This window comes from Macaca mulatta, chromosome 2 (genome assembly GCF_049350105.2).
Source record: "Macaca mulatta isolate MMU2019108-1 chromosome 2, T2T-MMU8v2.0, whole genome shotgun sequence".
Lineage (NCBI taxonomy): Eukaryota > Metazoa > Chordata > Mammalia > Primates > Cercopithecidae > Macaca > Macaca mulatta.
Window position 1 is genome coordinate 10,031,706 of NC_133407.1, and position 24,393 is coordinate 10,056,098.

At 36.8% G+C, this 24,393-nt stretch overlaps 1 protein-coding gene across 27 annotated transcripts in view; it reads right to left on the reverse strand.

Moving 5' to 3' along the window:
* The window catches only part of LPP (LIM domain containing preferred translocation partner in lipoma), a 723,625-nt gene that overhangs the window by 265,278 nt on the left and 433,954 nt on the right, over positions 1–24,393 (reverse strand). For all 27 annotated transcript variants that reach the window (XM_015132425.3, XM_077991214.1, XM_077991207.1 and 24 more), the window contains one exon: positions 5,459–6,142. In XM_015132425.3, the coding sequence (XP_014987911.2) occupies positions 5,459–6,142 (684 nt within the window). The remainder of the gene's footprint in view (positions 1–5,458; positions 6,143–24,393) is intronic.

A 24,393-nucleotide genomic window follows, 5' to 3' on the forward strand; every position in this document is an offset into this window, starting at 1 on the left:
ACAACCACATATTAGGTTCTGTGCTACTTACTCCAGGAGACACAGGGTTTGTTCAGATACCATCTCTATCTCCTAAAACTTAGTCTAATATATGCTTGGGCACAGGTTGATAGAAGACAGGAACACAAATGACTCTAGTACAGTAAGAGTGTAAAAACATCTAAAAGAGAGGGTGAAATAACACACAACTAGATTTTAGGAAGAGGAGAAAGCCTTATGGGAGAAATTAACACTGTAGCTGGGTCTTAATGGGTCACTCTTAGATGTGTAGATTTTATTTGGGGAAGGACTGTGAAGAAGGAGCTTGGTGAACAAAGACATAGAGATGAGAATTAACTAAAAATGTAATGTATCAGCTGGAATCCAGGATACAAGGGGGAGATAAAACTGAAAATCCAGTTTGGGGTTTCAATGTATTCTGTAACTAATTGGGAACTTGCTAAGGTTTTTGCAAAAGGCAATTAATGATAAGGTACCATAGACAGATTAATCTGGTATTACATGTAGGATATATGGGTACGGAGACGACTGGGGGAGGAAACTCTAAGTAAGAAGTCATTTCAAAGGTTCAAGTGAGAAATGGGGATGACTGAACGCCATAGTAAGTACTTAGTGTAGGTAGAAAAAACCTTGGGACAAATTTTATCTGGGTGATGGGGATGAGGAAGTACAGCTTCAAGGCACCAGGCCTGGGTGCCAGGCAGGGATTTAATAGGTGCTTCCTCTCCAACTGCTGATCTTATCCAAAGGCCATGATGACTGCCTAGACCCACTTTAAACTCTACGTGTAATATGGGTCACAGTGGAGGCATGTACACTGGTGCTGATGAGGAGCTCCTGCCATCCAAAGCATACCAACATTCAGTCACTTGCCATGGTCAAAGCATGGGAACGATCTTTAGAAGACCTGACTTGGAGCTGTGGCTCTCCGATGAATTTGACATATGACGTTAAGTGAGTGGCTCTCATCACTGGGCTTTTGAACCCTCATCAGAAAAAGAGAGACAAAGACCTCTACTTGGGCTTAATAATCATGGATTTTGTGAGCTCCCCAAAGTGCTCTGGAAACTATAAAGGCTGTACAAAGAGGAATTACTAATATTACCGTCACTGGCCTCAAGCAATATCTACCATTCTCATCTTCACATGTGTTCTGGTGTTAGCTACTGACTTGAGGGATCTATCTGCGTTCATTCCTCTGCCCACCCTAATCATCTCTTCCATTTTCTTTCTCCGATCCTAGAATTGAGAGATAATAAACACAGTGATAACCATAGGGATAACTCTCTCCAAATGCCAACAATTCTTTACAGTGCAACCAATGCATATAACTTTTTCTTTTCAAAAATTAAAATAGGCTGGGCGTGGTGGCTCACACCTATAATCCCAGCACTTTGGGAGGTTGAGGCAGGTAGATCACCTGGGGTCAGGAGTTTGAGACCAGCCTGGCCAACATGGTGAAACCCTGTCTCTACTAAAAATATAAAAAGTTAGCCCAGCGTGGTGGCGGGTGCCTGTAATCCCAGCTACTTGGTAGGTTGAGGCAGGAAAATCACTTGAACCCAGGAGGTGGAGGTTGCAGTGGGCCAAGATCACTTCATTACCTCTATACTCTTCTCTGAACCATAAAATATGCTCCAAACTTGAAATCCAAATGAAAAGTAACAATCTGTTCTATTCTGGAAAAGAAAAACTTTCAGATTTACAGAAAGATGGTTAGTTGACCTCCAAGGTCTCATCTTCCTCAAATATTTTCCAAGGAAATTTTAATAGTAGATGGTTTCAGAATTTAACATAACCTCTACACTAATTGGGACAAGAATCTCCAGCTTCCCTGGAATGCACAGCCCCAGCACTTCCCCACACTATGTAGCAAATACCTGTCCCTTTAACAGCTGAGGCTGATGGAGATGAGTTTTTATGATAGGTGGAGGCTAAAGTTGCCTGGTCACTTTAGACCTGAGAGTTGTGACTAGCCTCCAGGTCCTGGCTCTGGAACTTTCAAGCTGAGCCACCTTATCTAAATACTGGAGAACACGTGGATCCCAATTCACAGGGATATATATAACGCACAGGACACGAGTTCTGTGAACTACATGGCAAGATGTAGCTAACATTAGCTTTTATAAATCGGCAAAGAGAAGAGATTCCACTGCATCTTTAAGAGGATTTCCAATGAGAAGAGAACATTTCTGCCTTATAAAGACTTATTTATAACAGTATTTTCCAAGGAACTCAGCTCAGATGGTGTAGGAAATAGTGTGGCCCACTGCAGCATGCAAATTCACTGCTCAGCGCATTATGGGAACATAAATACAATCATGATCCCCTAAGCCTTGCAGGTTCTCATTCTCTCTTTCCTTTCTTCATTTCTTCCTTTTCATTCTTTCTTTCCTTTCTCCATTTCCCCATCTTGTCTCTCCTCTTTTTTACTATATCATATTCCTCTTTTTATACCATCCTGATATAGGAAAACTAAAGCAGCTCATCTCAAATATAGGGGAGATTTATTTATTTCATCTTTTAAACTTTTTCCTTAATGGGTTAAATGCCAAACTCCCCAGAAGTACTCAAGGTAATAAAGTATAATTGTTTTCAGACATGAGGGTAAGTTTTCCATCAGTGACTAAAAAAATTTAAAAATAAATGAAAGCCAGTGGAAAGCTGAACAGTCTTCACTTGGCAATTATTCAGCCCTTGGAAATTTCCAAGTCTTTTGCAATCATTAATTAATTAGTAAAGATGATGTTCTACTTTACTGAGGTTTGAAGCGTGACATAAAGAGGTCTAGAGGTTTTCCTCAAACTGGAAGAGGAATGTCAAGGAAAGAACTGGGATAAGAATTCAGAGCTCATTTCTCACGCCCGTAGTCACATAATTAAGCCGAACAGTCAATATAAGGACAATACGGTCCTCTGTGCACAGGTGCAGTAGAATACTGTAGTGTTTTGCTCAAAGGCCAACTGTGATGGAACCCACCCCTTCATCAGCCAATGCCTTCACAACGCGCCCAGAATTTATCCATAGCTTCATCAGCCTCTTTCCCCTTTCCCAAAGCACAGACAGACAGATGGCTAAATATCAACCTCTAACCACTCTTAATAATCAGAGTGAAAAGTACATGGTTTGATTTTCATTTTTAAAATGCACAACCGAATATGATGTGAAAACACATGAAACTGTTGAAAAACAAATATATCAAAAATTTTAAAAATAACATAAAATCTACTGATACCCCAAATCTGTAATCATCTAATAGAACATCTTGAATAACTACCTTGCTCAGATAAGAAGCCAAATAAAGTTCCATGTTTTCTGATGAGTGGTTTGTAAAAATTCATTCCATCTGCCTGGGTCGGTTGGTGAGGACAGGCCAAATGTTAAGGAAGTGGCTGGACCCAGTATTTTAGATCCAGTTCTAGCAGGGGGGGTTAATTCTTTTTCCTATACCAATGGATGGGTTCCAAATGCTGAAGAGAGGTTGGCCAGAGTACCCAGTGACTTAGTGAGAAAACAGCATCTGAAGACTAGCACAGTACTTCTCACCAGGTGAGTCTCGTCAAGACACACAGTTTTGCTTTCTCTCATGTCTGGTTCCTATGTGGGATAACATAATCCTCAAACAAGGCAGACACCATGTCATTCCTTCAGGAACATCACTCTGCCATCCTTTCAGTCACCCTGCTCTGGGCAGGGCAAAATTGCCTATCTATTTGAACTTAAACCTTGACGGCAATTGTTCTGGCCTAAAGTTTTATTTTACTGTAATCTTCCCTAGGTAAATCTGTAACAACTGTTAAAAACAAAAAGTGTGGTTAAGTTGAATAATCTGTTTCTCTGAACTGGTTGTTTTGAAAACAGACTCCCCTTGTCTGGGTCAGGAGGAACTGATGCAAATATACTGTGACATTAACAAAGAGCAAGGCTGTCCAGACTGGCTATTTTGGACACATTTATTTTAAAAAGAAATAAACAGCTGTAATAACATTTCTTTTCATAGAGAGACTTCAGGAACCGAGTAATGTTTAAAATCATTTAAAATTCTAATTTGGAATCTATCTATTGAAAAAGGATCATGGCTGGCCAATTTCATACAGTGGTCACACATAAGGCTATAGGATTTCTCCCGCTCTTCACAGTCCACACTGTCAGGAAGAGCTCTATTCCCCCCCAGAACGTGAAATTCACATAGGACACCATTAATACGGCCAAGTTTCCTGTAGGAAAAACAGTTTAGTAAACACCCTATAAGGAAATTTTTGATATAATGTTGAATATGTGAATAGATCTGTCATGAAATTGACAATCTTGTTAAAAATGTGGAAAGAATTTTTAAAAATACAGTCCAAACTTCTACCCAATCCATCCCCCAAAACTACCATTGGTCTTCTAGCTAACTGGGGGCTCTCAAATTTCTGATTTCTCACAGTTCTAACTGAAAAGAAAGAAGGGCACTCTTCCAACCCAAATGGCTGGAAACTGGCCCAGTTCCTCTATTTTCACCCATTCTAAGTTATTCTTATTGGTTCCTCTGGTTATAATGGGAGGAATCAACATTGTGTTGGTTCCAGTACTAATGAAAAATCGAAGTTGTGGTGAGTGGGCCTGTGTAGTATTATACCTTACCTATTCAGACGAAGTAACAGAGAGTGTTAACTTCAAAGGTTCACATACGGACAATTAAATCAAATAAGAAGTAACTGTCACTTATAAGGAGTTTTTAAACATTGCTTAATAGTGCTAAAGGCTGAAGAATAAGATTGTTTCTGGAGGGTTAGTAAAATGAATAAATAAGGGGTCCCAATCAAGTTGCATCATACTGCAGCCCCTTCTCAAAGGAGAAACTATCCAAGGTGCTTGCATTATCTTCGACACACTTGGCCTCACCCATCTCTTGGGTCCTTGGCCACTTGCTCTGCCCCAGCAGCCGCTGTGGTACCAACATTGCAGGAGTTATAATCGCTTCACAGGGCCACAGCCTAACAACAGTTCAACTCAGTTTTGCCCTCCACATGTCTCACCTATAGACAGCTACCCTTGCTGAGGCTTGAGATGCTACAGACCTATTTAATATCCAAGCAAATGCAAGGTGTATAGGAAGTTTCTGCACAATAGAGAGAAGCTTTAACCAATACAGGGAAGGATGTGAAAAGTAAATTATTTTCTCTCTCTCCATCAGAACATTTTGTCCTGAGATACTACAGTTTCTGTGGCCTTTTGGAAGATGATTCTTCAAGATTGAACAAGCAATTCCATTTGATACTAAACAGTGGCCATATTAGTAATACACCAAATAGTCTCTCTCTCCTCTCTGGTTTCACTCATCCTTCCCTGGGATTGTATTTATTAGTGAAATCAAAGTAACACATACACTTTTGCCTTAGGCTTTGCTTCCTGGAGAAGGCAGACTAAGATAGGCACCCCTGTATTCTCCTCATTATGTTACTGAGTTTCTTACCTTTGACTGCAATGGTGGTGCACAGGGGGCTGAAACAGGATCTGTGATATAGGTCTTCTTGGGACCAGTGACTGGATACATCCCAGGAGGGTTCTGGTTCCCTGCTCCAGGAGGAGTGTACCCTGGTTCCCGTTTCCAGGTATTTGGGTGACCTTGTTGACCATAGGCAGGATCAGAGTCATTTCTGCCCCCATAACCTGGCCCTGCTGCATAGTAGCCTTCATAATAGCGTCCCTGGTTGGGGGTATACCCATACCCAGGCTCAGGTTGAAGTCCTGGTGGCGGAATGTAGGCATAATCCATGCCTCCCCGTGTTGAAGGAGGTGGACACTGCCCAGAGACGGGAACTGGCTGAGTGTTATAGCCCTGGGGCCCTGAGCCGTAAATTTGTCCTGATGAAGGGGCAGCCATGTAATGAGGGCTGGGCTGGGCTGACTTCACCTGCACATTAAAGGTAGGCCTTGAAGAAGTGGAGGCTGTGGTGTAGGAGGCTGGGACTGGCTGAGGCTGGGGTTTGAGTGTTCCGATTGGAGCCACAGGGATGGGTCCAGCCTGAGGTGCAGGCTGTGGTTTCAATGTAGACTTTTTGGTTGCTGTTAGAGGGGGTTGGTTCGGGATGACCATTCTCTTGTGTCCTGTGACTGGGGTCGAAACTGGAGGAGAGGCTGTTGAACCAGTGGAGCTCTAAGAAGAATAGGAAAAAAAGAAAGAAAGCAAAAATTACTGCGAACGAAACTCGATAAAAATAAATAAATGAAAAATATTAATAACTGCTAATTATTATTTATGTATTACTATGTAGAATACAAATAAGGCATGATCTTGCCTTCAAAGAGTTCACAGACAAGCAAAAAAATCAGTTGCATATCTGTGCACTGCCAATGAACAACAGAAAATTAAAGAAAGGAAAAAATTCTACTTAGAATAGCATAAAAATCTTAGAAAACAGTTATCTAAGGAGGAGAAAGATTATATACTGAAAACTATTAAACATCGATGAAAGAAATTATACAAGATACAAACAAATGGATAAACATCTGTGTTCATGGGTTGAAAGTATTAATATTGTTAGAATGTATATCCCATCCAAAGTTATCTATAGATTCAGTGAGATCCCTATCTAAATACCTAAATGACGTTTTACATACATAGAAAAAATAATTCTAAAATTCACATGGAACCACAAAAGACCACAAAAAGCCACATTGATCTGGAAGCCAAGAACAAAGCCAAAGGCATTACAATTCCTAATTTCAAAATATATCACAAAGCTAGAGTAATCAGAACAGTAAGATACTGGCAAGAAAAACAAGATATACAGACCAAAAGAACAGAACAGAGAGCCCAGAAATATATCCACACATATACAGTCAATTGATTTTTGATGAGGGGGCAAAGAATAGATGATAGTTAAGGACAATTTCTTCAATAGATGATGTTAGGGAAACTAGAAGTACACATACAAAAGAATGATATTAGACTCTTATCTGACATCATTTACTAAAACTGGGTTAATGATTTAAAAATGAAAAAGGCCTGAAACTAAAACTTCTAAAAGAAGTAACGCAGAGGAAAAGTTTCATGACATTGGTCATGAAGAATAGTAACATGCTATCCTAACTTAAACAAAAGGGAAGTGGAGGGCCTGCTCTGAGAGAGAGGGCAGACACACAGGGGTGCACCTTGTCTGTTCTTACCTCCTGGGCACAGCCAATTCTGATTGAAAATGTAGAAATCTATTTGGTCTAATCTATTATGCATAGCTTCTCTACCAGACTGGGGGACAGGGAGACATATACTATTCATCCTAGGATACTACCCTCCCCCCATTAACCTCACAGAGCTTTACAAGTTGAAGATGCTTAGAAAATGACTAATGGAAAAATACCACATAAAAAAAAGGATTGCTACAGAAATTCAAGTCTCAAAAAATAACATCTATTTGCATATCTGTATTTATAGATGATTGCATAAATATATTTATATACATATAACAAATCATAGGTAAATAAGTAATCTGTATATTTCTATACCTGCATTTTCATTTACAAAATATGTGATTTTTGAAGTATCTGTTTTTGGGGGCAAACTACAGCTGCAGCAGAGTAATTTTTAAAATGTGCTTGATTTTCAAAATAAAAACGTTAAATCACAATAAAACTTCAAAAATTCCTGTAAAAACAAAAACGAAATGAAATGCCAAAAATAAATGCTTGGAAGCACCAAATAATCCAGTAAGTAGAAAAGATTCACTATGTATTTAATTGAATATGTGGGCCAGAAGAATGTTGGCATAGTTTTCTTGAACCATGAAGAACATAAATAAATATGCTTTAAAATAATTCCTATTCTTTACCCCTTCCACCTCCCGTGATGTTAGGTACGTAAAATTGCAAAGGAAAAAAAATATGTATATAGCTAAATATGCTATTTTCAAACACATAGTGATAATACGTAAAATATTCAGATACATGCTCACACGTACACAACGGAATTCATAAGAAAGTTGAGAAAAATGTTCTCATCTCCAAAGAGAGCTCTAGCAGTGAGATATTTCCTAGAAGAAAGCAATGGCTCCCAAAATTGTGCCCTGATGCTTTAATTCAAAGACTTTAGGATGTTTAAATAGTGTGTGTGTGTGTGTGTGTGTGTGTGTGTGTCTTCACCAAGAAAGAGACTGAAAGAAGAAACTTATGAAAAACGTTACTTCTAAGGAGTCAGGTCTATATTAATTCTTTTTTGTTTATGAATGTTATTGGTTTTCAATTTCAAAATATGCGAATTTTGAACTGTTTTCTTGGGGCAGACTTTACAGCTGCAGCAGAGAGCATGCCTGTCATCAGCCCAGTTGCTCAGTCACTGTCTCCATTTATAGTTGGGTTTGTAAAGTGTTCAAAATAGGAACTCTGGGTTTCTGCTGATCTTGAGTCATCAAAGAAAAGCAAACCTTTATTCCCTCTTTCATTCAATGCCCATCTACGCTGACTTTTTTATGACTGGCATTATTGACTAGAAAAATCTGACCTTAAATTTTTCCTAGGTTCAAAGTGACTTTCCATGTCCTCTGTAATAGAACGTTGGAGTCTTAACTGAGTATTTTTTAGGAATGTTTTGAACATACATATTTTAATAAATTGCTTAATGAGGAAACTATGTTTCCCTTTAGTACTATTGGGACCACCTTCAAGCAGAAAGCAAAAGCCACTCCACCAACCAGACAAGAATATCCAGTCGGCTTAAATTACAAAAGTAAATGACAAGTTTACCCTTTGAAAGACTAATATCCAAACAAAACAAACCAAAACAAAACAAAAACCAACCAAACAAAAAGATATCACTTTATTCAAGAGCTTCTTGTAACTTATCGGGAAGCTAAATCTGGAATTACAAGATCCCTAGGAAACTATATTTGAGACAAATGATATGTAGAAAAGATAGCCGTAAGAGTCAGGATTCAAACAAAAATGACAGCACCCACCAACTAGTTCTTCTCAAGGATCTGATTTATACAGGTATTATGTACATATCCCCATGTAATTGCAGAGGAGTCATGAAGAACAGGGAAATAATGTGGAACTAGCAGAGGCACAGCCGTCATCTCCTCTAGGTTCAGGACAAAGATAGTGCTGTAGAGAGGAAAATCTAGAGAGGGTCCGTGACCATTCTTGACAGGCAGTTGCGAACTTTACAATCAGCAAGCCAGAGAAACATATGTGGCACAAGAGTTTATCAGTGTCTCTCAACAGAGTACTATGGTCTTCTTGAGTTTGACAGTAAGGTATTTTGCTCCCTACCCATTAAATGATAACAGTGTCCTCTAGTCATTGTGACAGTTTATAAAAATGGGCCCATTCATTTCCAAACTCCCCATCAGGAGGTGGTTTCCTCTCTAGTTGAGAATCATTGGAAGTAAAATGTTAACCAAATGTCCCTGGGAATTTTTAAATCTTTATCTCTGGATCAGCCTAGTTTACCAGAAAGCTATCTATCTGCATCAAATGGAATTTCATCTTATGAAAAATAAAATGCTTCTTAAATCTTTCCATGAAATTGTTACTAATGACAATAGCCAACATATTGCCCAACAGCTGGTAAATAAGGATTCCCTCTATTTGACACCAGACCTCTGCTTTTGTCTCTCTATTCACTGTCTCCAGCACCATGGCCACAACTTGATATACCTTCTATATTATGAAGACTTTAGAATTTCTATCTCCAGAATTCATCTGTATTCTGAATACTAAACCCAAATCCTCAACTGTCTATTTCATGAGTCTGCTTGAATGTCTCATATGCTTTTCAGACTTAATATATTAAAAACAGATTTCATCATCTACCCTGATCTGTTTCTCATTTGGTTTTCTCATCCACCCAGTTGTTGCTCAAAGGAGAACACTGGGAATCATTTCTGAGACTCTACCTACTTCCCATTCAAGAACTAAATCCTGTTGATCCTACTCTCTAAATAGGGAATTCCATAACTCACAAACATGTCCACATTTTACCATTTCCACTACTACAATCCCATGCCGAGATTCCGCCATTTTTCATTATGAATTCTCCAAAAACATCCAAACTGGTCTCCCAGTGTCTACAACTGTTCTCCTTCAATGAGTCCTTCATTTGGTAGCCAGAGTGATTTATTGCAAATGCAAATCTAATCATATTACTTTCCTGCTCAAAAATCTTCAACAGGTTAGTGGAATGATGGATGCAAATCCACCTCTTCTACCTCTCTTTGAGATACACTGACTTTCTTTCACATCCTTTGTGCCAAGCTCTCTTACATCTCAGCAATGATACCTACACCAATGCACTTCACCATTCTCTTTGAATTATCTAGCTGATTCCTAGGAATCTCTAACATCTCAACCTGAATGTCAGGTTCCTCCGTGAAACTTTGCCTGAATCCTCCAGCACAGTGAGTGCTCTTTACTTCTCCCTCCCTGTACATATCACACGTGTATATATCTGCTTCTAAACAAGTAGAGACTATCCTTTTTACTCCCTGCTGCTTCCTCATTATGCTTTATCATATCATAGCATATAAGGTGGCATTTAACAAATATTTGATGAATGAATGAAGGTTAATATCCCAAGAAAAATGCATTTCTTTGGTCAGACTATTAACTGACCATGCAAAAATATGAACTATCTTATTTCCCTTATTGACTAGACAATCAAGAAATTCTGTAAAAATGTGTAATGCATGCTTAATTACGGTCATTTCATTAGTGTCCTCCCACCTTTAAATAGTTTAATGATTTCAATTTAGAATGTATTGATAGCATTATTTTTCCAAGAAGCCTTTGAGGTACTTATTTTCAGTTTTATGGCCATATTATATGTGTAAGTTTTACTTGCTGCTGACTCAAATCCCCTCTGGAAATAAAGGGCAATTTTTAAATAAACTTACTAAGAAAGGAAAGAGACTAATGCATTTAAAAATAGTATTTAACAACATGTACTAAAACAAAGTACGTTCTGAATTTACTGCCAAGTAAACACAATACCACAAATCCCAGAAATTCAATCCAATTTATTTATTCAATAGAAATTTATTGAAAGTCTACTATGTAACAGGCATTGAGCTGCTTACTAGATTCACAATGAGACAAAGTCACACTCATTGCACTCAGAAAGTTCTTAGTTATAGAATATTTGGGGCAAAATTTAGCGTGATGAGTAAACATGATTCCTACTTAGAAAGTTTTCTAATGTAACAGAAGGAGAAAGTAGACAGAAGCAAAAGGGCAACATTTAAACAGCAGCAGGAAATTCAAAATCCTTGTATTACATTTTAATTTCAGCGACATGACATGGGAAACTACTTAAGATTTAAATGTAAATTTTAAATGAAAATCACATAGTATGAAATCAGTTGTACAACACAATTGAGGCCATAGAGAATGATATTTTCATATGGCCAAGGAATATACAAAATATCAAAAGGGGGATGGTTGACTTGCTAGAGATGATGAATATTTCCATTTCAATTATATTTTCATGGCAATTATTTGAGCTATTTGAAGAATACCTCAAGTGCTTTTCACTTTCAGTTATCTACTTTGTCTGGATATCCCTCTGGCAGAAAACACAAACTAAAATACCTATTGGTAATCCCCAAAATGTGTAATAATAGCAAACATTTATATAGAAATTACCCGGTGCAAACATTTTGTGTTGAACATAATTTATATACAATCTTCACAATTACTCCTGAGACAGAAACTAATCCTCATTTTCCAGAAGAAGATATTGATGAGAGATTAAGTAACTGCCCAAGGACACATCACTAGCTGGTGGCAGATCAAAGGTTCAAGCCTGGGTCATCCAGCTCCATACTTTGGGGTTTTAAAAACCATCCACCTCTCTCAGGTAAGAGAACAGTGAAATATAATAGTTGACATGTTAAAAACACACACACACACAAAATTCTTTCTCAGTCTATCTGTAGTTTTCCTATTTTTAAGAGGTAAGTAATCAAAATGTAGACACTGGAAAATCTCTCTCTCCTAGAAGAAAAAATGAATAAATTGGAGAATGAACAGAAAAGGACAATGCCAGTGTCTAGGAAACAACGGTGTGATGTGAACTGTGTAAAACTGAAGAGTTTACTCTGTTAGAAAGGCAGCTGCTTTCCCATGCCAGCTCACTGCTGACATGTGGAACATGAATCCAATATTCCTCTTCTGACTTTAAAGATGTGTTTATTATTATTATTATTATTTTTCAGACACAGGAAGAGAAATAAAACATAGAATTTCTGCAGTCCACCTGTAGTGCATGAGGTGCACTTTGCAATTCCCAGTTTAAATTATGGATACTGGCAAATGAAAGTATCACTAGGAAGCATGCCACTGAAGAGTTGTGCACTGGAACTTGGGAGACCGAGAAAAAAAGTACCAGTTTTGCCACCATTTAGAGTTTAGTGACATTGGGAAAGTCACGTGACTTCTCTAGACTGACTTCATCTGAACAATAAAGGAGGGGAAATGTTAAGTTATTCTTCTCTCTCTCTCTTTTTTTTTTAAACAAACAGTCTTTCTCTTCAAATAAAAAATATTTCTATATCACTCACGAAAAAGAAAAAGAGCTTCACTGAGGTTGAGGTACCTATAAAAGAAGATATTCTGACTTTCAAAAATCCAGTGATTCCAAGAGTAAATGTGCAATATTCAGAGTTTTATTGCCCAAGAAGAGCTTGGTCTCATTATTAAGGATTCATATCAGGGAGGTACTTAACAAATAATGGTTGGATAAATAAATATAATTCATTTCTGAGTTTGTACAATGAACAAAAATGCAAACACTGCTAACCTATTTCAGTTATAATGCAATCCCTAATTTGCTGCTTCATTTGGCTCTATACAAAAATTACATCATCATTTTCTCCCAACCATGACTAGAGGAATAACTAAATTTTTCTTTCTCAAGTCATCTCACTAATTATCTTCCAGAATTCAGGGTATGTACCCATATCTCCATACCTCATCCAACCAGGTCACCTACACTATCGACTTGATAGATGACCCCATGAGTTGGAAAATAACCTGACAGATTAAGTATGCCAAATATATATATATACACACACACACAAAATACATATACTTGTATATATAAGTATATGTATTTATATATATATATGTATATTTGAGATTAAGAATTATAATTACATATATCAAATATACATATATTTGAGATTAAAAAATATATATATTTGAGATTAAGAATGCCATATACACATATATGTTTGAGATGGAGTCTTGCCCTGTCACCCAGGCTGGAGTGCAGTGGCGCTATCTCAGCTCACTGCAAACTCTGCCTCCCATGTTCAAGCAATTCTTGTGTCTCAGCCTCCCAAATAGCTGGGATTACAGGCACCCACCACCGCACTGGCTCCTTTTGTGTTTTTAAAAGACGGGGTTTTCACTGTGTTGTCCAGGCTAGTCTTGAACTTCTGACCTCCAGTGATCTGTCTGCCTTGGCCTCCCAAAATGTTGGGATTACAGGCGTGAGCCACCATGCCTGGCCAAGAGTGCGATATATAAACATAACACTGCACATTTAGAAAAGCACTTTTTTTTTTTTTTTTAACATTTGCTCTTTGTTTTATTACTAAGAGAAGTTTTATTTCAGTCTCATAATGAAGACCCGGAAAAAGACAAAACATCACAAAACTGCCTAGGAAAAGGAATGGAACAAGTAACAAAGAAGTTAGGGGTGGCCCATGAAGAGATTCAAAGACTCACTGACGAACTACAAGTGAAGGAGAAAGAACAGTGTAAATTAGGTAAGCTGTGGTGTCAGATGACCATTTCTGATCATGCTTTAACTGTACTGATCTCATCTCAGGGTGGAACATGAGAAAAAAAACAGTGAGAAAAAAGTCTTTAAGATAAACACATAAAAGTGATGAACAACCTCATTTTCTACCATGCTAGGAATTTCTGTCGAAGCCCAAACATATTTACCAAAAGTGCACAACTCGTAAGTGTATACCACTCACCACAAGAGATTCCCAGCCTCTCAGAAGCCCACTATGTTCATTCTCTCTATCTCTACATCCTTCCTCCTCCTTCAGAGTAACTACTGTCCTGACTTTGAATGCAGTTTCTGCGTTTGACTACATGCAGTATGCCTTCTATGGTTTGCTTCTCCTGCTCAGTCTTAGCAGATTCCTTCATTTTGTTACTCGTAGCAGTTGTTTGTTCACTCTGCTGTTTACAATATTTCATTAATAAACATACTACAATCTATCCGTTCTACTGATGGACAATTTTGTTGTCAGTTTTTGTCTATTATGAATATTGCTGCTATAAACATTTTGGTATATGTCTCAGTGTGCTTATTACACATTTCTGATTGTGGTAAGAGTAGAATTACTGAATCAAAGGGTTATGGGCAGGTTCTACGTTGGTCTTCCAAGGTAGTTATATTAATTTAAGCTTTCCTCAGTTGTATGTGAGATTTTAGTTCCTCCACTTCGGTTTTCAATACTTGGTACTATAGTCTTATTAACTTCACCTTTTGTGTTGAGTGTATAGTGGTATTTAAGTGTTTTAATTGGTATTCCCTGACTGCTAATTAAGTTGAAAATCTTTTCATATGTTTGTTGTTGCTGTTACTCATTTGGATATACAACTTTGTGAAGTTCCTGCTCAAGTCTCTTGTATATTTTTCTATTTTATTTATTTGTGGGAGTTCTTTATATATTGTGGATATCAGCCTTTTGTTGGTTATAAACGTTATGTTGTTGTCATTTTTTTTACCATAAATGCTAATATTGATCAAGTTGGGTTTAAATGAATTACTCTTTATGCCTTCTGAGTTTTCATGTTTAAAGTCTTTTCTTCACTACAAGATTATTGAAGATATTTACCCTGGTTTTGGGGGGGGGGTACTTTTATTGCTTATATTTACATCTTTGCTTTATCTAGAATTTAGTATAAAAATTTTATAATTATCTCCTTTCTATATTTGTATTTTTTTTTTATTATACTTTAAGTTCTAGAGTACATGTGCACAACGTGCAGGTTTCTTACATATGTATACATGTGCCATGTTGGTGTGCTACACCCATTAACTCATCATTTACATTAGGTATATCTCCTAATGCTATCCCTCCCCCCACCCCTCCCCACAATAGGCCCTGGTGTGTGATGTTCCCCTTCCTGTGTCCAAGTGATCTCATTGTTCAATTCCCACCTATGAGTGAGAACATGCAGTGTTTGGTTTTCTGTTCTTGCGATAGTTTGCTGAGAATGATGGTTTCTAGCTGCATCCATGTCCCTACAAAGGACATGAACTCATCCTTTTTTATGGCTGCATAGTATTCCATGGTGTATATGTGCCACATTTTCTTAATCCAGTCTGTCACTGATGGACATTTGGGTTGATTCCAAGTCTTTGCTATTGTGAATAGTGCCGCAATTAAATCTGGCTGCACAACAGAATCATTTAGGGATTTTTAAATACAAGTTATTATGGATAAACCCACTCAACAAAGTGAAATCTGGAAATTCAAAAGGGAAAGGGCAGGTGATTCTCAGTTAAAACCAGAGTTCAAAACTACTTTTAGATACTGTTGCTAAAGCCGAACAGGAAATCCCACTTGGAGTTACGGGCTATGAGTGACATAATGGTGTGACTCCAATTGTCTTAGAAGGAAAATTGATTATATAATTTAGATTTAGGGACTAAGTTAATGTTTGTTTCTATAAAATTTTTATGGGAAATCAGTGGTGTAATTTGGTGATATGTAACAAAAGCCCTAATGAAGTTTATACTTTTTAAACCCATAGTTTTATTTCTTAAACTTTAGCCTATGGAAATGACCAGAGAGCATAAATGTTGAGTTTCAAGAAACTCAGCAGTAACAGTGTACTTCATAAAACCAAAAGATTATGGAAAATTTAAATAATCAATACATGGGGATTGTTTATATTTATTATGGTATATTCATATAATGGAATACTACACAGCAATTAAACAATGTCATAAAAATATTTCAAAATATATCAATAATCTAGCAATTCAACTTCTGGGTATATACTTAAAATAACTAAAAGCAGGAATGCAGCTATTTGTACAATCATGGTAATATGTTTGTAGCAGTATTATTCACAATAGCCAAAGGAAGAAGCAAGTCAAGTGTCCACTGATGGATGAATGGATAAATAAAATGTGATATATATACACACACACACACACACACCTATCTATATATCTATATGTCTATATAGATACACACACAATGCAATAAGAAAATTCTGACACATGCTACAACATGGATGAAGCCTGAAGAGATTAAGCTTGAAGCTTGAAGAAACAATCCGGTTACAAAGAAACAAATGCCATATGGTTCTAAATATAAGAGGTCCCTAGAACAGTCAAATTTATAAAGCTAGAAAGTAGAATAGTGATTGCCATGGGAAGGGAGTAGGAAGAACAGAGCTAGAGCATTATTGTTTAATGGATACGTCATTTCAGTTTGAGGAGATACAGTTCTGGTGGTGATGGACAACAATGTAAATGTACTTAGTGCCAGTGAATTATATGCTTAAAATTGGTTAGAATGTTAAATTTTATATTATGTATATTTTACCACTATATAATAAAAATAACATGTATGAAAAATTGTCTTTGTTTTAAAATTCAGTTAGAAAACAGTTTTATACCTGTTGATAAGTAATGCATCTATCTATATCTCATATATATTTTATACATACACACACACACACACACACACACACACACACGTATGACTAGAAGGATTTATTCCCAAACTGATAACATTGGTTATTTTAAAGGGGTTATTTTTGGGTATTCTATATACTTTTCCTATTTTGCTAAGTGTCTACCACATATTGCTTTTTAACTCAAAGGAAGAAATACATATTATATAGGCATAGTATATATTATATATTTATTATATATAAATGTATAAAAATAAATATATATTTAACATAATATATATCAGAAATATATACATTATTTTAAAAACCAAGCAAACACACTCTAAAATATTGTGGCATTCCAATGTCTGTGTATATGTACATACAAAAAAAGGAAGGAGAATAGCAGAAAATTAAAAATGGTTTAAATGCATTTTTAGAGTTTACAGTTTTACACTAGGTGATGTAGTTAAGAGAAAATTTTGTTCTCGGTTTTATGTTTTTGTTTACTTTCCACATTAAAGAAAAGAAGTAACTTTATAAATGAGGATAAATGGTAGCTGAAATCTGGTGATGAGTTAAAATAATCTCAAATATTATTCATGAAATAAAAATCACACAATTTTAATTGGTGCCACCGAGTTCAAAACATTGCTGCCAATATACCACTAATACTAATTTTTAGTCCTCAATGAACACATAAAAAGCACACACACGCACACACCACACACACACACACCTGAGTCCCCGATAGTTTTTGCCAGAGAGATGCACACATAAATATCTTACTTCTCTGAAACGTATCAGCACTCATTCATTTCACAGCACTGTGTTCTGCTAGTGATAGGCTATTCTTAATAGCTTCAGAGTCTCCCCGGACTTCTAAAAACATCTCCCCGGACTTCTACAGACCCCCATGTCGGTATGTGAAGGTGTTTTCTCAAACGTAAAATCAAGACAATTAGGAGCACCCAGATGCTACCTTGAAAATCTTCATTTTCTAGTTCCTATTAAAAAGAGAAGCAACGATGCAGGTGAGGGTGTGCACTGCATCTTCATAAAGCTAGCATATCATCAGATCAAAACTAAGAAAGCCAATATTTTAAGGAGTGTCCTCTCCCACCCCCAATAACTTTCAAATGACATAGAATGCCACCGGTTTTGAACTTGAGAGCTCTCTAAGGCTCCTGTTTATGTAAACACCCATCCATGTAGAATTAGTTCCTAGAATGAATATGGGTATTATAAATACCTGTATAGCACACTCTCAGTTCCTGGCATGCATGTGTCCAGCACTGGACACAATGCCATTGTGATGAAGGTTAATTCAATCGGAGTATGTTCTATAAGCTAGAAATGCAGTGAGAGAAGAGCCTATTTCCATAACAAGCGACCTCGTTTGCTGAAGCATCTCCTCAAGGGACCAGACACTTTTCCCCAATCAGGCCAAGGGTTTAGTGAAAAATACTGAGAGTTCAACCAATTAGCCAAGAAATAATAAAACTCCATCCCAGTGGGAATATTACAGGTGCATTTTTATATGACTGGTAGCACTGAAAATTGAAATAATTTTTTGGTGGACAAACTTGCAATGAAGAGCTATTAAAATGCTCATAAGTGATGTTACTTGTTTTTTTAAAGGAAAAATCAGAGGATGGTTGAGAAAATTCTGGAACATTGAGCTAATAGAATGGTATGCAGCTGGAAAGCCAGAAAACAGTAATTCCAAATAACAGTTTATAAAGAAAAGTAAGATAATGGTGCATATGTATATTGACAAAAACTATATAAATCAGGTACGTTTCAAGGTTAGCACATATTTTAAAGATTTTAGCAATGTGATTATATGTTATAAATGTGATCATAATATTTTTTTCTCCTCTTGTTAATTCTCTCTCCTAGTTACCATCAATGTTCCTACTTCTATTAACTTATTGGTGCCTCAGTCCAGTCCACTATGATTAGTGACCTAACTTACTGCAACAAATACATACACACACGTATATGTGTATTATTAAAGAAACTGACCGCTTATTGCCCTCCAGTACGTACTCTATTCTAAAATCAAATTTTAAAAACTCAAATATGATCATCGCCTTCCTGTATTAAAATCTCTCAAAAGTTCTCATTGTTCTTACCATGAAGTCCAAAGTCTTTCCTGATAGAACTACTGTTTATCTTCTTAGCCTCCTCTCTTACTTTCCTCTACACAGGAGTCAACACTCCAGCTATCCTGTGGTTGCCCTGACTTGCACACTTTCCAACCTGCTTCGGCCTTGCAACTTCTAACTGGTTATTCATCCTTCAGATTTCAAACGAAATGATGTCTCCATTAGGAGCCAATCTGGATCCTCCAAAACTAGACAAGGTGCCTGCTATTAATGTCTCTTTAATAGATTGCATTATGATAACCCTTACGCATTGTTTTGCAATTACTTATTTAGTGTTCCTTTCCTCTCTAAATACCATGTGGGTAGAAACTTGGGCTTTCCATCCTTACCATAGGTTTTTATTCAATAAATTAGTTTTTGCAATAACATATTATTGAAATCAGTTTTTTCAATAATGTATTATTGGCAAATTCCATACAAGAGAGAAGTGTTTAATCAAATAAAACAATAACGGCAATAATTGGCTAATAAAATTGTCCACACTTCCCATCCTCCATCAGTTTTGTGAACCACTCATCTAAGAAGCATTTAAGTTTGATAGAGGGTTCTGTAATTCCATCTGATTTTAAAAGTTCTGAGTTAGTTTATAAACACTGGGTTTCTTCTTAGCTGTAGGTAGCTGGACATTTGGTGAGTGTGGTTCAGTAGTTTTTTGTTATAACCAACCACTGTAATAGAACCAACCATTCTTATCTTTTACTGCTACTCAGAAGCCATAAAAAGACAAAAGATAATAAAATGGGTGGGATCCCATCTCTCCGGAAACTCTCAAGTCCTACAGGGGTTCCTTATTGCTGAAATTTGTGTATCAGTGGTAGAAATTAAAATGTGACCACCTTGAGATGAGGGTCCAAAAAGAGCTACTTGGGGAATAATTTTTAACAGATGATTCTTTGAGAAGAAATAACTAATTTATTTGTGCATAATTGAAACATACAATATTCTTCACATAATTGTAGGGTGTGAGAAATGTGAAGATCAGAAATTTCTACATTTTCCCCAAGGAAACAAGGCTCAGGAAAGATTTGCCCAAAGTGAGAAGGTCTTCAAACGGTCAGGATTAGAGCTCTGTTTCCAGAGTCTGAAACCAGTGTTCCTACCACCACACCAGAATGGTCAGACTTAATAATAAGCCTACAAAAAAGTAACAAACCCAGTTTTGTTCTTCAACAAAAGTGGATCTCAGTGTATATGCACCAGGCATCAGTGCATGGAAATCACAAATTAGGCTCAATAGGGACAAATTGGGTTGCTGTATTTTCATACAATCGTTTCTAATATATTCGCGGAATTCAGTGAGAGAAGCCACCAGTGTGAGCAAGTGGCTATATTTGCTTCAGTGGAAACAAACAGACCCTCGTTCATATATTTCTAAAAAAAATTGAGTGACCGAAAGCAAAGCAAAAAAGGAATAGGTGGTGTGTTACAGTTCTCACAGAATTCCATGTATAAAATTTGCTAACAGCTATCAAATATTTCAAATAAAATATTTAAAGGACATCATATTTACAGCACACTAGGCTCCTGACAAAGTCACTAGATGTTTGCTCAGTTTTTTCTTCTTTGCAGAAAACACGTTCATTTTATAATGATCACTGTATTACGATGATCTGAATGTGTATCAGTTACACTATATATTGTATAGGAGAAAAAAATTCTTCTTCGAACATATTTGTTCTCCAAAATGGAGCTGTCTGTCCACTTACTTGTAGATGGATAAAAGGAATGGATCACAGAAAGGTATAATTTCTAAGGAGAGAACACTTTTGCCACAGAGTAGGAGGAAGGGTAGAAAATGTTTTCATAAAGAGTGACTATTAGGGACAAATAAGAGCTCTATTCACCAAACCCGTACACATCCCTTTATCCCTGTAAAACAAGCTATGAAAGCACATAATGACTAACTGCAGCAAAATTACTCACATTCTAACTTTGCATAATCACTAAAATGGCTCTGGTTTTTTAACCCTCCCCCTTCAACAATTCTGCACTCTTAAAATTTTTTTTTTCAACCACAGCACAAATGGTTACAGCAAACGGGTGTACCAGGCACATCTGCTGTTTCAAAAAGAATTCACTCTCCTGTGCCAAATCCATGTCTATCGGAAGAAATAAAAATAAATTGCGAGCAGGTTCAGCAAATGCCCAGATAAATCCTGTAGTGACCACATGGGGTAGATTCATTTCTGGTAGTTGTTTTGTCCTGAAAAGGGTGAGGCAAAGGAGGGGTGGTTTGGAAGCAAGGGACTCTCTCTCTCTCACGCCTGTCTTTGTCACTCAAGAATTGAATACACAGTTAAGGTAGCTCCCTTCTCGATTTTCGGCACAATTATTTAAAAACTAGGATTGCGTTTATATAATCCCATAGGTGAAGGGCAGTTGGCAATGTGTCTTGCAATATATGAAGTCTTCCTTAAAAACAACAATAATGATGAGAACAACAATAGTCATAGTTTGAATGATCCCACAAATAATCTTTCCTATTTTGTATATTTATATTTCTAAAAGCTTTGCTGAAAGCGCCTACCTGATATTTTAGATCGTTCAGTGCAGTAGATAACCTAGAATTTGGGGCACTAAAAAATCTATGTTTTCTCTTTTCTTCACACTATTAGGTGGAAATCTGAGGATGGCTTTTGAAAGAGAGTACCATTATTTTGATCATGGTACAAGGTGACCAAGCTCCGTGGCAGAGCAAGGGGATGGTGGCTAGCCCAAGATCGAGGCATCAGCACAACCGCTGAAATCCTCATCAGCCGGGGGACACAAATGACTGATGGGGGTTCAATCATTTGGATCTTATTCCTCCAGTGAAACTTTCTTTTAAAGGTAAAATGAGGAATTTGTTTATTATTATTCTTTCTTTTTTAAAACAGCAAACATCAACAAATTCAAAGATAAATATTCTTTGGGAAGCAATTTTAAATTAGGATAACAATTACTGAAATTCCTGGGTTCAAACCAATTCACTTATATTGTTTCTTGGGTTTCAATTTCCTCTTTATAAAATTAGGGGATTTGTTTGAAAGAATTCAAAGAATTTGGGTAGCTTAAGGTACCTAAGGGACGTTTTTGGGCTCAGATAAATTCTGATATCTAAGGTTCTTTGGAACAGCATATAAACGGAAAAACCCTTCTCATTCGAACAGTATTTTCATAATTTATTTTTATAAATCTCAAGAATTGTATAGGTAATAGGATGCTTAATCCTATTATGCTATAATGTTACAGGAAAATAACAGGATATAAATTCATACATATATCATGATTAAAGTCCTATATGTGAATAACAAAAACAAAACAAAAATTATGAGTGGTAATTATGAGTAGTGTCAATACAGATATTTTGCTCTTTTTTCCTCCTTTCATTTTATTTTATAAAATGAGCATGTATACTTATATTTACAACAAACTAACTTTATTTACAGAAAAAAATAATCATATCTCCAAATATGTTTTCCTTTCAGAGAACACATTGGATTTTTCCCAAACCACCCAAAAACAAAGAAATATGATATTTAGTTGGCTCAAAATTTAGAACTTCAGATTTCTTTTTGAAAAATGCAATTGTTCAGATAGTTACTGAGCATTTCCTGGTCACTTTCTAATTACCAGGAATGTTGCCAGCTACTGGGTAAAAAGTTACCATTTTTGGCCTCAGTTAATTCAAGTATAGACAGAGAAACAGGCAGAAAACCAGTAGAATTTTTTCAGATTTCCAGAAGTCTTACAAACCCTACTTGGAACACAGCGCTCCACTGCAACTCATTCATGTTTTAAACAGAGAGCTGAGTTCTAGCCAGCCAAAGAACACTGGCTTAAGAGCAGGGAACCAGGTCCTTTGCATTCCACTCTGAACTGCTGAATGGCTTTAGGCACATTCTTGTCTGTGTGACTCAGTTCCTTCCCCTTCAAGACTCTGGGTAAAAATAATTCTTTATACTTTACATGGACAGCTGAATTCAAACATCTTCCCCTAGTCTGTTCTACCTCTTGTGTAAGTGCTATGACCTAGGTAATTCTTATACATTCTTAAGTTTGAGTAACATTGTTCTAAGCTATATAACTCAGGAAGGGGGCCACGTTCTAATATTCCTATCTTCAGCCTTTCATAACACTTAGAACATGGCAGCACGAAGACTATGCCATAGAAGAGTATCAAAACATCGTAGAGCCTTACTTACCATGTGATCCAGCAATCCCATGACTGGGTATCTACCCAGAGGAAAAGAAGTCATTATTCGAAAATGATACTTGCACACCTGTGTTTATAGCAGCACAATTCACAATAGCAAAATCATGGAACCAACCCAAATGCCCATCAATCAAAGAGTGGATAAAGAAACTCTGGTACATATATATAATGGAATACTACTCAGCCATAAAAAGGAATGAATTAACAGCATTTGCAATGACCTGGATGAGATTAGAGACTATTATTCTAAGTGAAGTAACTCCGGAATGGGAAACCAAACATCATATGTTCTCACTGATATGTGGGAGCTATGAGTACGCAAAGGCATAAGAATGATGCAATGGACTTTGGGGACTTGAAGGGAAGAGTAGAAGGGGATGAGAGATAAAAGACTACAGGTATGGTGCAGTTTATACTGCTCGAGTGATGGGTGCACCAGGATCTCACAAATGTCCACTAAAGAACTTATTCATGCAACCAAATACCACCTATACCCCAATAACTAATGGAAAAACAAAATTAAAAAAGAAAAAATTATCATAGAGCAATTAATGAATGAATATCTTAAAGTATGAAATCATTCCCCATTGTCTTTTCTTTACTTATTTTTTTCTATTTAATCTCTCTCTCTCTCTTCTGTGTGTGTGTGTGTGTGTGTGTGTGTATGAGAGAGAGAAAGAGAGAGAGCAAGAGCAAGAGTGAGCACCTCTATGGGATCTACAACAAATGGCATTATAGAAATAAAGAAACATGATAAGCAGATCAGCTACATCATTATTAGGTAAGAAAAGGAGAGAAAAATCACAAGGGAAGAAAGAAGCATGCACACACGCACGCGCGCGCACACACACACACACACACACACACACACACCCCGGGCATCAGAGGTGTAATCTATACAGTTATTCATTCTATTCCTAGAGTCCTTCATTCAATAACCTAGAAGCAAATAAATAAATGAATCAGAAAAACGTACCCTTTTCCATGGATACCATTCATGGAATGGTAGGATACAGAATGATTCAAGAAGATATTTTACTATTGTAAGAGGAAAGTTCAACTTTGTATTTATTCTTGTCTCTTCATGTTTTTAAATAATGTTTAAACAAAATAATATTATTCATTGTTTCTTAGAGTTTTGAGAGAGTTAGGCAAGCCCTCATGTAAGACATAGTTTATTCATTAAAACAATGATACGCCGGGTGCAGTGGCTCACACCTGTAATACCAGCACTTTGGGAGGCCGAGGCAGGCAGATCACCTGAGGTCAGGAGTTCAAAACCAGCCTGGCCAACATGGTGAAACCCTGTCTTTACTAAAAAGACAAAAATTAACCGGGCATGGTGATGGGCACCTGTAATCCCAGCTACTGAGAAGGCTGAGGCAGGAGAAT